The following is a 13,955-nucleotide window of genomic DNA, read 5'->3' on the forward strand; positions in this document are numbered from 1 at the left end:
AAGTGTTTACTTACAGAGACAGAGTCACTTATTTTTCTTATTTACAGTGAATCAGTGTGTGTCAGTGAATGCTTCGTGTGTGCTTTATGTCTCCATCTAGTGGACTGATAGTAGAAGTAGAGCAGCTGATGGCTTCCTCTGCCTCACACTGCTGTCTGACTGCATTCAGCTGACACTGAGATGAAGCAGAAAAGAAACACCTGATATTTGGACAGCACACATGATGGAAAGGAGGATTTCAGTTGATGTGCACATGAATGATTTGTGTTTCCTCTGCAGGTGAAGGTAGAAAGTGTGTGTGAGCTGATGTGGATGTGAATTCAGCAGCATGGATCAGTCTGAGGACAGAGAGGAGGGAGGCCCTCCCTCTAAACCCACGCTGTTTGGGGAAAATGAGAGCCAGACCAAAGCTCAGAGGTGAGATGAACATCTCTAACTGTCCATAACTCTTCTCCAACTCACAGCTCAGCATTCACATCACTGCTCCATCTTTATTTCCTTCGGGATGAATAAAGTATGATCAATCAATCAATCAATCAATCAATCAATTATTCCCAGGAAAAGACGGAAACGTGGGAGAAAACATAAACATGGAAAAGAACCCGATACCACCTGTGTGTCATTAAAGAGCGACCCCATTCATTTTACAGCCCAGCAGTTGTCTGCTGCAGAGAGGTGAGCTGTTAGTAACATGAACTCTTTGAGACCTGACTTGATTGATGTTGTTGGATATGAACTGCATTGCAAACACGTCATTCCCTCAATCTCATTTAAATTGTCTCTTAAAAACAAGCCTTTGGTTTCTAAACAACTGAAAACCCACAATCAGTAATTTAAAATTAAATGAGTTCCAGCAGAAAATGTATACATTTCTCGGTAATAACTGTTTTGAAATTAACAGACAGTTGCTGCTCCATAGTTTATTAATTGATAGAGATATAGAGTTTGATAGTTTGATAGAGAGAGATATTATATACAGTGGGGAAAAAGTATTTAGTCAGCCACCAGTTGTGCAAGTTCTCCCGCTGAAAATGTTGCGAGAGCGCTGTAATTTTCATCACCTTAACTATGAGAGACAAAATCCTGAAAATCACATGGTCTGATTTTATTTGAAGAATTTATTTGCAAATTATGGTGGAAAATAAGTATTTGGTCCACTACAAATAAACAAGATTTCTGGCTCTCACAGACCTGTAACTTCTTCTGTAAGAGGCCTTTCTCCACTTGTTACCTGTATTAATGGTACCTCCTTGAACTCTTTATCAGTATAAAAGACACTTGTCCACAACCTTAAACCTGGGTTTTCTGACCTGGCGTTTTGAGTTCCTGTGGGGAACTCAAAACGCCAGGTCTCTGAGCCGGCTCTTTCGGCTCCGAACTGGCTCTTCAGGTTGTTTTGTTGCTTTAATTTATTTATTATTAACAGTAATATAAAATTATGCACAAAAGGAATTACTAATGTTAAAAAAAAGTGGTTTTATTTATATATGTTTATATATAAATATATACAGTGGCCCCTAGAGACAAAGCACATACAAACTCAAAAGCACATTTCTAGCATTAACTGAACTTCCAAAACAGAGCTACCTAGATCACTTAAATTACACAATTGAAAGCATATGTGTATGGTTTGTGTATTTATACTCAAGCACTCATATATATATTCAAATAATTTAAAAAAATGTTTATTTTACCTGTTACTACTACCACACACCAAATCCGGTCATTGGTACTTCCTGGCTTGTGTAGCCTCTAGGTAACAAAAGCTCAACACTGCGCCCAGCATTCTGGAGCACTTTTGTTGTGTTTTGTACGTGTTTTGGAGTTTGTACGTGTTTTGTCTCTAGGGGCCACCGTAAATATACTTTTATTTATTCGCTCCACATAAAATGTAATAAATAAATCATATATTACAAAAACCAACTATTCACAGTTCAGCTTTTAACTATTTAAATTTTCAGCTTTTTCCTTTTAAACAAATTTAAAATGAAACAACACAAAACACTGCAAACCACAACACAATTAAATATAAATTAAAATATGAAAACAAAAAGAACATGCATCTTCTCTATCATATAGGCCTGCATGAAAAAACTTTCTGAATCTTTTATCATCTCCAACTGAAAATAGTTGTGAATGATTACTATACCTTTCTAATGTGACGTTGTTGTCACTGGCTTTCTTTCTCTCTCTTTCCCTCCTGCTCTGTTCCTGTGCTACTGCGTGTGGAACTACTGCCCCTCCCCCCTCTTCCCAGTGCAAAGCACAAGGCTCGCATGCGGAGTGAAGCGGAAAAAGGTGCGAGAGAGAGAGAGGGTGAGAGAAGGAAAAAAAACACCCCACGGCTCGCAATAAGGAGCCGGCTCATGTCGTTCACGTCAAAGATCCGGCTCTAAGAGCCATTTTGTTCGCGACCGGCACATCTCTATTAGTCTATAGTTTATTTCTATAGGGTCTAATTTCTTGTGGTCCCAGTTTAGTTCCCTGATTGTTTAGTAATTTCCCTCTGTATAGCTGACCCCTGTGTCTCCCTCTGTTTCTAAGTTTATACAGTTATGTGAGTTCTTGTGCCTTGTGTCCACTCCTTATGTTCAGTGTTTCCCTCATCCTGTCGTGACTGTGCTCTCTCGTGCCCCTCCATGTTCTCTCTCACCTTCCAGTCCGTCTCTGTGTCCTCCCCATTTTGTCTCGTGTCTAATTGCCCTCAGCCGTGTCTCCCAGCTGTTCCCTGTTGCCCTGTTCTCCTTCTGTATTTATTGTCTGTGCTCACCTCCATTTGTTGTAGTGTCGTCCCCTCACCATGCTCACCTCCATGCTCCTAGTTCCCTGTGTTCCCAGTGTAGCTCCCTACGTGTCTTGGGTTTTTGATTTGAGTTTCTTGTTTATAGCTCCTTGTGTTTAGTTTAGTACCAGTGTGTTTTTTCCAGCAATAATACTGCCATTTTGAGTTCATCCCTCCACGCGTTTGAGTCCCTGCTTTTAGGTTCTATTTCCTGCCAGCCACGCAGTGAATCATGACACAAACAGTCAGTCACACCCCAAACTCCATGATGGCCAAGCCCAAAGTGCTGTCCAAGGACACCAGAAAAAAAGGTTGTAGACCTGCACCAGGTTTGGAAGACTGAATCTGCAATAGGTAAGCAGCTCGGTGTGAAGCAATCAACTGTGGGACCAATTATTAGAAAATGGAAGACATATAAACCCACTGATAATCTCCCTCGATCTGGGGCTCCACGCAAGATCTCACCATGTGGGGGTGAAATCACAAGAACAGTGAACAAAAATCCCAGAACCACACGGGTTCTGGAACGACCTGCAGAGAGCTAGGACCAAAGTAACAAAGGCTACCATCAGTAACATACTACGCCTCCAGTTTCTTAAACTGCCGTGACATTCTACACTTCATTTCTGACATACAAAAAACACTGGAATCAATGGTACTCTTCTTGCTGTCTTTGACTGCTGAGGTTCTCTATAATATTTGGTAAAGATTTCATAATTTTATTGCAAATTCTATGAGGATACTGAGCTGTTCATAATTATTAATAGTCTTTTTTTGTTAACAGGATTTTTACAAAACCAGAAATCACTGTTCAACTTTTGTTATCAGGGTTTAGATGTGCACAGTTATTGGAGTTGCATGTTGTTAATGTTCAGATAACAAGAGAATTATAAGATAAGAGAGCTGACATGATGTTTTTGTGCCAGACAAAGACATCATGTCACATAAAATAACTTCTTACTTGATAATTCACGTATTATCGAGGTTTATTTTTTTGCTTTTGTTTTTTTTTGTTTTGTTGTTGTTTTTTTTATTTCATATTCTTTATAGTGCAGAGGACCAGCAGGTTGCATTTTAGGTTGCAATGTTTTGTTGTATTATTCTGATTCTTTATGATGTCTCCACAGAGTGGACCAGAAGAGCTCAGAGGTTCCCAGTGGTCAGTCTTCCCAGCAGCATCAGGCACACCTGGACTCTATATTTATGGTGTGTACATGTGCAACAACTACTTTTACATTCTGTTGACAGACATATTCTTGCTGGGTTCTGGCTCAGAGGGTAGAGTGAGCTGAACAGAATGCTGTGGTCAGATTTTTGCCTCCACTACAAATACATAGGCAAATATCTAGCATCTAGTATTTTAGAAAAAAAAAAACCAAAACAGTTTATTTAAAAAGCGCCTTTCAAGAATCGAGTACACCTTACAAGCAGTTAAATAACAGACAGTATGGCTACTCTTTCAAGGCTACCACTTGAAAGAGAACATACTACATAATGCTACATAGTATTGGGTAGTATTGCAGTGAATACTGCATAACATTAATCAGAAAAGGCAGGTTTAAAAAGATGTCTTAAGGCCTAAGGTGTCTTAAAGCTACTTTAAATATAGGGAGAGAACCAATGTTGTGAAAGTGGCATGGAAGAAAGTTCCAGTGGACACTCAGCTGAAAGTACTTTAGGGTAATTTGAGCAGATGGGAAAATAACAGTAGCAGAGGAGGATGAAGTCAGAGTACGGGAAGGAGTGGAGCTGTGCAGAAGATGTGATATGGAGGTGTGACTTTATGGAGATACTTTGAAATAAGAAGCAGAATCTAAAATCAATGTAATATTTCACAGGAAGGCACTGAAATGGTTGAAGAGCAGTAGTAATGGGTTCTATTAATGACACAAGCAGCTGAATTTTGCACCAGCTGAAGTCTATGGAGATATTTGTGTGGAAACTGTTGAGAAATCAGTTTTTCCCCGGTTCTTTTTATTCCTCGAGTATCCAGAGACAGCACCGGAACTCAGTAGTCATTTTCACAAAACCTTTATTCATCTTCATTTAAGCATGCATCTTCTAGAAGGGGAGATGTGCAAGGCCGGTGTCCCTCTGCAAATCTTCACTCCTTTGTCTGTGAAACACAGACCCCCATGGTGTGCTGCAAACTCTGTGTTTCTGTGTGTATGCACGAGCACGTGAGTGCCTGTGTGTGCGCGTACCGCGTGCATGTGAGTGCACGTGAGTGAGTGTGCATGTAGGTGTGGGTGTGTCGTAACAGTCAAAGCACTGTGTGTGTCTCTGTGTACGTGACTTCCTGTCGGTCATAAAAGTAATCTCCTCACCCAAGCTACACCAAATTCCTCTACACAACATAGAAAACAGAGTTAACATATTACAAACACTGAGACTCCCACTCTGCATCCACTGGACCATTGGCCTCTTGTTGTCTTACATTTACATTTAAGGTGGAGAGTCTCCTGCAAACCTACTTCTAAGTTTAATAAAAACTCATAATTGTTATAAAGGTACAAGCATCAGCATCCGCAATCCCCAACTGTAGCTTCCTGTCTCCTTTTATGACAGCAGACCCCGAGTGTCAATAAATTCCATTCCCTCTAAACAATTACACACACTCACAAGCCTACAGCTAAACCAAACTGAAACGCAGACAAATCCTTCCTTATTCCTTTGATCTAAACAAATTTAACACATCATATTCTAATAATTGTTTTCTTGTACTCACATAATCTAGAAAGGATAAAATTATAATAATCCATATGGAATATTACCTAGAGCAAGAATGATAACTAATATTATGTAGCTGGAAATATGATCACCAAGTAATAATACTGATAAGTATTTCAAAGTGTAGGGCACTATCAAGAGAAACATGGACATACAATGTACTATATGGACTACCTGCCACATGCTGTGGGATCGTAAAAATTATAGTACTGAAAAGGGTATAAAGCAGTAAGCGCAATAAAACAGAGGTGGAACATTTCAGGTGGCTGAAAGATACTATTATAGTAGAGAAAAGAGCTCTACTGTTCGTTTCACCAGATCTGATAAATGTTCCATAATATCCAGATTTAGCTGCGGATAGAGAATCCTTATAGTTGTGTGTGTGAGAGACATGTTCTTATGAAGAACATGAGACATAACTTGTTAACTTGACATATTTACACAACATTTAGCTTTAACAACAATATAAAGGGATAGATATGTGGAAAATATTCTGACAAAATGTGGATTTTACCTTTTCCCACTTCTTTTAGATAACCAGGGTTTGAATTTCATTGAGGGATTGTGTATATTGAGCCTAATTAAACAGATTTCCAAAAACGCACCTCCTTCTATGTTCTTTGTTTTTCTCCTAAGTGAGAAAGGTTTTGGGGTATTTCATAAAATATTCTGTTCCAGATGCTGGAGGACAAAATAATCTCTTTTGTGAAGAATGAGCTGAAGAACATCCAGAAAGGTCTGAGTCCAGATGACCTACAATGTTTTAAGAGTCAATGTGAGGATGACGCTGTATTACAGAGTGTGGATGAAGAACAGAGTACGAGCAGCAGAGAAGCATTTATGATGATTACAGTGGACTTCCTGAAGAGAATGAAGCAGAATAAGTTCGCTGAGCGTTTGCTGACAAGTGAGAATTATTCTCTAAATAAAAAAACATTCTAAAAAAAGTGCCAAAATGTTCAACAATATTTCAAGTAACAGACAAAAATGCATTCAAAATATGTACACTTGATAAATCCTTGATTCGTGTGTGTGTGTGTGTGTGTGTGTGTGTATTGGGTCCTTAAGGAACCGGCACTCGGAACTTCCAGTGGCATCAGCATGAATTTAAATCTAACATCAAGAAGAAGTTCCAGTGTGTGTTTGAGGGGATCGCTAAAGCAGGAGACCAAACCCTTCTCAATCAGATCTACACAGAGCTCTACATCACAGAGGGACGGACTGTAGATGTCAGCGATGAACATGAGGTCAGACAGATTGAAACAACATTCAGTAAACCAGACAGTCTAGAAGCAATAATCAGACAAGAAGACATCTTTAAAGACTCACGTGAAAGAAATAAACCAATCAGAACAGTGCTGACAAAGGGAGTGGCTGGTATTGGGAAAACTGTCTTAACACAGAAATACACCCTCGACTGGGCTGAAGACAAAGCCAACCAGCACATCCAGTTCATATTTCCATTCACTTTCAGAGAGCTGAATGTGCTGAAAGAGGAAAAGTTCAGCTTGGTGGAACTTGTTCATCACTTCTTTACTGAAACCAAAGAAGCAGGAATCTTCAGCTTTGAAGACTTCCAGGTTCCATGTGGCCCCTGAACTAAAATGAGTTTGACACCCCTGAGTTAGACTATGTCTCTACTACAGCAGACATCTTGACTGCATATAATAAAAGCTATCTTGGTGTAACAGTACATTGGATAAATCCACACAGCATGCAGAGAGAGAAAGCAGCACTGGCATGCAGAAGATTCAAGGGTCGCCATACGCGTGATAATATTGCTGTTGAGTTGGACAACATTCACTCACACTATGGCATATCCCACAAAATAACATCAACTGTGATGGACAATGGCTCTAATTTTGTCAAGGCCTTCAAAATATACCAGCCAGTTGAGGCAGATGACTCTGAGAATGATGAAGACGAGGTAACTTTGACAAACACGAACGATGCCTTAAAAAATGGTGTTAGTGATGATAACGATAACGATGATAAATGTAGTTGTGATGATCACTCTGCCGCCACACAAGAGATGTGCATCACACACATTAAATCTTGTTTCTTGTAATGATGTTGACAAGTGGCTACTTTCACAAACAGAAAAAAAAACAGTATATAGAAGCGCTACCACAAAGTGCACAGGGTTATGGAACAAGGCCAGTCGTTCAACAGTGGCTGCAGAGACAGTGGATGGCATTATTGGAAAGAAACTGCTAGTTCCTTGCACTACAACAGACCTTCCCAAAGTGTGGGGCCCACCCCCTAGGGGGGGGGGGGGGGGGCGCAGAGCCATTGCAGGGAGGGGGGGGGGGGTGCAGTATGAAAAGGGGGGGGAAAAAAACAACAACGCTTGGACACTGCTAGCACGGGGCGGCCACAGAAACACAAAGCAGGAGATGAAGCATCGCTGAATATGTTTTCAAACCAACTTCATTCTAAGCCAAAGACTAGAAAATATGGTGAAGCATATCTTCCCTTTGGTTTCACCTGCACAAGTGCCAAGGTAGGTCTCCCCTGCAAAATTGGTTTTCCCTTCGTCGGGAACAGCGCTGGGCTGTTCAAATCACGGACAAACAGCATCCCACATTCTTGATTTTTAGTTCACAAACACTTGTTGTAATGACTAACTACTCCTGACATTTTGGAGATGTTAGCTCTTTATACAGTAAAGGTACAGCGGGATACAAATAATATCAGGCTGATCCTGCCACAATTTGTTCCCTCGGTTCAAATCACGGACAAACAGTATCCCACAGCTGTTTATGTTTGGAAAATAAAAGCAACTACACATAAAATAATCACACCGTGACACCTCTGCCTTTCTAAATAGAGGGACAGTAACTGTGTGTGTGTATGTAAGCCTGTAAAAATAGTCAGTAACAGTATTTTGTCTCTACCTGCCATTCTGCAATTCATCTCATCTAAACAATAACGTGGTGCACAGCGTGACGTGGATGGCACATACCTTTGACGTCGTGTGATGAACTCTCGTCCACAGGTAAACACAACAAAGGAGTTTTAAAAAATCTCCGTTTTCGGTGATTCGAAACGCCGATTACGTGTGGACGAAACAGCTGTGTTTTCAAAAATATCCGTGTAGGTGTGGACGCAGCATAAAAGAGTTAGTAGTTTATTTTATTACTACCTGTAATTTATTGCAGATTACTTGTATTTGCTTAATTGTCTACTAAATGTTTGAGGTGTGAAATAAACCGAAATGGAGCAAAATAAGGGTATGTGTGGTTGGAGGATGTGTTTGTGCGCGTGCACACGCGGCAGGAAGGGGGGGGGGGGGGCGCGAATATTTTTCTTGTAAAACAAAGTTTGGGAACCACTGCCCTAGTCCAACACGCATGAATTAAATGGCTGAATTGCTACATCAGCATCCAGTCAAGTACTGTAGTATTGCTAATGACCTAATAATTTTATTCTGGAGTGTTGGGGTGAGGACATGTCTTGGGCCTTGTCCACCTCTCCATGTCCGTCACATGACTGTAGGGATATGGAGGCGGGTTTCCTCATGCCCTGAGTTTGATCAAACTAGAATCGCATCATATTTTGTCAAGTGTCCGCCAAAGCGCTGAAAAGAAGGATGGTATAATAATAAATTTAAAAAAAAATTAATTAAAATAGATAGGATTTATATAGCGCTTTTCAAGGCACCCAAAGGACTTTACAATGCCACTATTCATTCACTCGCACATTCACACACTGGTGGAGGCAATCTACGGTTGTAGCCACAGCTGCCCTGGGGCAGACTGACAGAAGCGAGGCTGCCATATCACGCCATCGGCCCCTCTGGCCAAAACCAGTAGGTGGTAGGGTAAAGTGTCTTGCCCAAGACACTAGGACAGAGGATCGAACCGGTGACTTTCCGATTACAGATGCACTTCCCAACCCCCTGAGCCACGGTCGCCCCAATAAGATGACAACATTATAGAAAACATTGTGACACATTAATATATGTTTGTAAAAATATATGTGTAGATGCAAATATGCACATACATATACAAAAGTGTACACAATCACACACACAAGCACAAATATGTGAACATAAAATACGTGTATATGTGTACATCATCCAATGAGACAAAAAACTAGAATAGCTGAAACAATAAAAGTGGTGTCAGAGAGATCCGAAAGCCTTGGAAAATAGGTAGGGAATCAGATTGGATTTTAAGATTTCCAAGAAGGAAGAGCATTTTATAAAAGATGAAAGACTGTTCCAGAGTCACGTGGCGGCAATGGAGAAAGCCCTGTCACCTCTAGATTTGCAACGGTAGGCATATTGTAGCAGATAGTTAAAAGGGGAATCATAGTTTCTTCATTTATTCACACAACAGGTTAAACCATGTTAGCCAGCATGCCACAGGGCCACAAATTACAGCCCAGTGCCAGAAAAGTAGCTGTGATTACCTGCTTGGCACTGTGCACACCGTCGGCATCTTGAGAAGGCAGATACTTGAATGCAGTGACCAGCCAAACAGTAGTACATGTAGAGGGCAGCAAGGGCTCGCGTTAGGCTGGTGAGTCAGGCGTGGAGTGGACTCTATATTTAGACTATAATGACACTCCTGGAACATCAGCATCTGTTCTCTGGGAAGCAAGGAAAGCTGTGATGAGAGGTCAAATAATTTCTTTCTCATCACAGAAAAAGAAAGAGGAAAACAATTCAGGAACTAGAAAAAATCCCCCACATCAAATCCTTAGAAGAAGCCTACGCAAAACAAAACAAGAATTAAATGAAATTATTGATAAACCTCTGATGGAGATAAGACGGAACCAGCAGGTGCAGACACCTCTGGCGGGGACGAGACAGAACCGGCAGGCATGGAGACCTCTGGCACAGACTAAGCTGGTTGTCCTTACCTTTGAGCTGCAAGCTGAGCCGATAAATGAACTGCAGGCTGCGCTAAGGGCTGCTGAGCAGGGGGCCGAGCTGAGCAGGGGGCCGAGCTGAACAGGGGGCCGAGCTGAACAGGGGGCCGGGCTGTGCAGGGGGATGAGCAGGGGGCCGAGCTGAGGGCGGCTGAGCAGGGGGCCGAGCTGATAACTGGGCAGCTGGCTGAGCTATAAGCTGAGTGAGAGCAGTCTCAGGAAAAGCAATCTTAATGACAGCCGCTGTCCTCACTTGCTGCACAAAAAAAAAAATAGGCCCAGAATAAATAGTCACAAAGTCTGAAGAAACAGAAAAAGTATCCTTTTCACTCACTACAGCTGGCTGCTTTGACACTCCAAAGGGTGCTGGGCAGTGCATCCTTTGCCAAGCTGGATAGGTAAGCGGTAGCAGCGGGGGGTGAAGATGAAGCTCATTTAGAAAGAAATCCTGTATGAGTGGGTAAAGCGAGTCCAGAAGCCAGGGGAGACCGGAAACCAGTCGTCGGATGGCTACAGCTAGTGATGGCCTGCTTGAAGCTGAAGCTCCGGCGCGTGTGTCAAAAAAAAACAACACACTGCTTCAGAAGCACTATGTCGAAGCTTGATTCGTTTGGCCAGAGTCACGTGATCAGTGACGTCTGAAGCTTCATTTAGAACCTAACTGCTTCGGTGTCTGAGTCAATGATTTATAAGGAAATGAATCATTCGCGGGATTTGTGGAGTGTTTTGATGGTGACAGATAGCAAACCACTGATCATTCCACTGAGAGATTTGGAGCCAGCGAGGATTAGAGGAGGTTCTGTTGTGTGGGAGAATTTTGAGTTGATTTTTGTCAATCGGGTGGGTTTTCCAGCTTTGTGTTCTGGCCGTGTGCTTTTGTTTTGTGTGTGTTTATTATATCTGAAAACAGGAAAAAGGTAAAATGTAAAAAATCTGCTTCCATAATATAAATATTATTAAATAACTTTAGAAAAACTTCCACTTGACTCTTCACATGTAATGTTGTAAAAATATATATTTTATTGTTTAATTAATCTGAAAATGTTAGTCTGCCAAATGTGCAGCAATTGAATTTATTTATTCTCTTTATCTGATAGTTTGTGGGGCCCAGGTAGACTGTATAACTGCATCTCTACCAGTTTCTCTGCACTCCAGCCTCTTCTGTGCCATGTGAAGGGATTTTCCTTAATGCAGGAGAAATTATCTCCACGAAAAGGAACAGGTTCAGCCATTGCACACTAGAACAAATTCTCTTCTTAAATAAAAATGAAAAAGGGTTACCTTAAATGCATCATGTTTTTAATTTGCAAGTTCATAAGCATTTTCCCTTTCCATTTCACAATCAATTCTACCCCCAGGTCAAAAATATGTCTGGGAAAATTTCAATGATATAATATTATTTATAAATATACCCGTCTAGCAGTTAATTGCATAAGTGCATGGAGGCAGGACCTCACAGCAGAAGCATACTCCATAATGTGTTGTACATTATCATATGTATATTATATGTAATGTGGTATTTTTCAATTATTGTATTTACCAACATCAAGAAGTCACAAGCAAAGAAAGACCACACAATGGTGCATGTTTAAACAAAGAAAGTTTACTGGTCAAAATTATTTATTAAACAAATAAACCACATTTTTTAACCACCAAAAAATACATGTTCAAAGCAACACAACGGCGGCCCGATATCAGACAGAATTCCACTCTGTAGAGTGGGCAATTTTAATGAAGCAGTTGGTTTTATTTTGTGGATTCAAGCTGCTCTTCATATTTTTGGCCACCAGATGTCACCAGAGAGGACTGTGTTGAAAAGCTTCGAGTAATGAACAGTTTTTCAATACAAGCTTCAGTGCTTCATTTGGCCATCACTAGCTACTGAAACTCCTCCTCTGGATGATCCAGCCACAGTTTACACAACTAATGATGACGGATGATGATGGCAACAGCAGCCATTCTTCTCTGCGTGAGCAGCTTAATGTTGTTCGTGTGTAAGCTAACCACGTTATAGAATTAATGCATGTAAGGTGAACTAGCAAACACAGTCGTAGTTACATGAGGCTGTCTTCTTGTTTGATGGCAGGTACTCCCTTCACCCTGGCCAAAAAGGCTAAAATGACCAAAGAAAAAGTGGAAAACAGCTAAACATGAGAGGTTTTTGGACAAAGTTTGTATTTTTTCCATTGATTAAGCACTGCTTCCAGCCAAGAGTGATACCATAAATCCCCTATAGCTGCAGAAAAGGCTAACATTGTTATCTTTTTACAAAAAAAACAGCTAAACATGAGAGGTTTTTGGACCAATTTTGTGTTCTCCATTCTTTAAGCACCGGTTTCAAAAGTACCGGTTTGGTACTGGTATTGGATAAAACCTAAACGATACCCATCCCTACTCCCAAAGCTCATCAGATGGGGCGAGGGCTGCTGGGTCCATGTAGTGTTTGCGTCGTTCTGTCATGATAGGCTGTGTGCAGTCGGTCAGGACAACTCGATTGGAACTGACAGAGACTAAAGGAAAACACAGGGCTTATATACACAGAGGCCTAATCAGGAAATGGGAAACAGCAGGCAGACACAGCTGGGAGAAATTAGGGCTAACGAGACAGGGAAAAGTAAAACTGAATACACTGACATAAGACATGGACCTTCAAAGTAAAACAGGAAACAAGAAACAAATCACAAAGACGCAAACTTGACACTGAACTAAACCTATAATAATAATAATAATCAAAACAGCACAACTTAAAGAATCAGAACGTAAATCATAATACAGAAAAATACCAAAATCTAAGAAACTGAAAATGCTGGGTTAAAATGACCGAGAACTGTGACAAAAAATAAATAAATAAAAAAGACAACTATATGTGCTGTTAAAGATTTATCTTGGAACATAATATATGACCCTGAAAGAATAAATTACTATGAAAGGGATTTCTATGAAACGTTATATTCGCCACAAATAAACTAAAAATGAAATTGATCAGTTTCTTGACAATGTAACTCTTCCAAAATTACTAAACAGCAATGGCACTGGATATGCCGCTGACACCAGGTGAACTCCAGGAAGCCCTGATAAGAATGCCCAATAATGAGGCTCCAGGTCCAGACGGCTTTCCAGCAGAATTCTAAAATAAGAATTCTTGACAGTTATGGCACCTGTATTCCACAGAATGTTGCAGGAAATCAAGGAAAATGGCAGACTATCACTAAATAAGAATTCTGCCAATATTAGTCTCTTGCTAAAACCAGGCAAAGACCCTATATTTCCCTCAAGCTATCGTCCAATATCCCTTATTGATGTAGACCTCAAAATAACCTGCAAGCTCTCTCAAAAAGATTAGAGAAGATAACCCCCCTTTTAATTCATCCTAAACAAACTGGTTTCATAACAGGTAGGCACTCAGCAACAGATACAAGTAGATTGCTTAATTTAATAGACTACTCATGCAGTAAACACACTGAAACCACAATATTGTCTCCAGATGAAGAAAACGCATTTGACAGGGTTAACTGAAAAATTTTATTTGCACATTTCCACAAATTTGGTTTTGAACCTCTTTCAT

The 13,955-nt window shown here is 40.6% G+C and overlaps 3 protein-coding genes across 3 annotated transcripts in view; all 3 read left to right on the top strand.

Annotated features, from left to right (window-relative positions):
• Positions 1–4,887, top strand: part of LOC146511014 (leukocyte elastase inhibitor-like) — a 258,585-nt gene extending 253,698 nt beyond the window's left edge. The window contains exon 10 of the mRNA XM_085172525.1: positions 4,543–4,887. The gene's annotated coding sequence lies outside the window, so the exon portion shown is untranslated. The remainder of the gene's footprint in view (positions 1–4,542) is intronic.
• Positions 182–13,955, top strand: part of LOC146511028 (protein NLRC3-like) — a 70,993-nt gene continuing 57,219 nt past the window's right edge. The window contains exons 1-3 of the mRNA XM_085172458.1: positions 182–417; positions 559–675; positions 3,910–3,988. Of these exons, the coding sequence (XP_085028584.1) occupies positions 329–417; positions 559–675; positions 3,910–3,988 (285 nt within the window). The 5' untranslated portion in view covers positions 182–328. The remainder of the gene's footprint in view (positions 418–558; positions 676–3,909; positions 3,989–13,955) is intronic.
• LOC146511029 (NACHT, LRR and PYD domains-containing protein 3-like) lies at positions 5,964–7,125 on the top strand. Its single transcript, XM_085172521.1, has 2 exons — positions 5,964–6,419; positions 6,581–7,125. The coding sequence occupies exons 1-2, from the start codon at positions 6,191–6,193 to the stop codon at positions 7,108–7,110; spliced, it is 759 nt and encodes a 252-aa protein (XP_085028647.1). The 5' UTR covers positions 5,964–6,190; the 3' UTR covers positions 7,111–7,125.

This window comes from Neolamprologus multifasciatus, chromosome 9, assembly GCF_963576455.1.
Source record: "Neolamprologus multifasciatus chromosome 9, fNeoMul1.2, whole genome shotgun sequence".
Lineage (NCBI taxonomy): Eukaryota > Metazoa > Chordata > Actinopteri > Cichliformes > Cichlidae > Neolamprologus > Neolamprologus multifasciatus.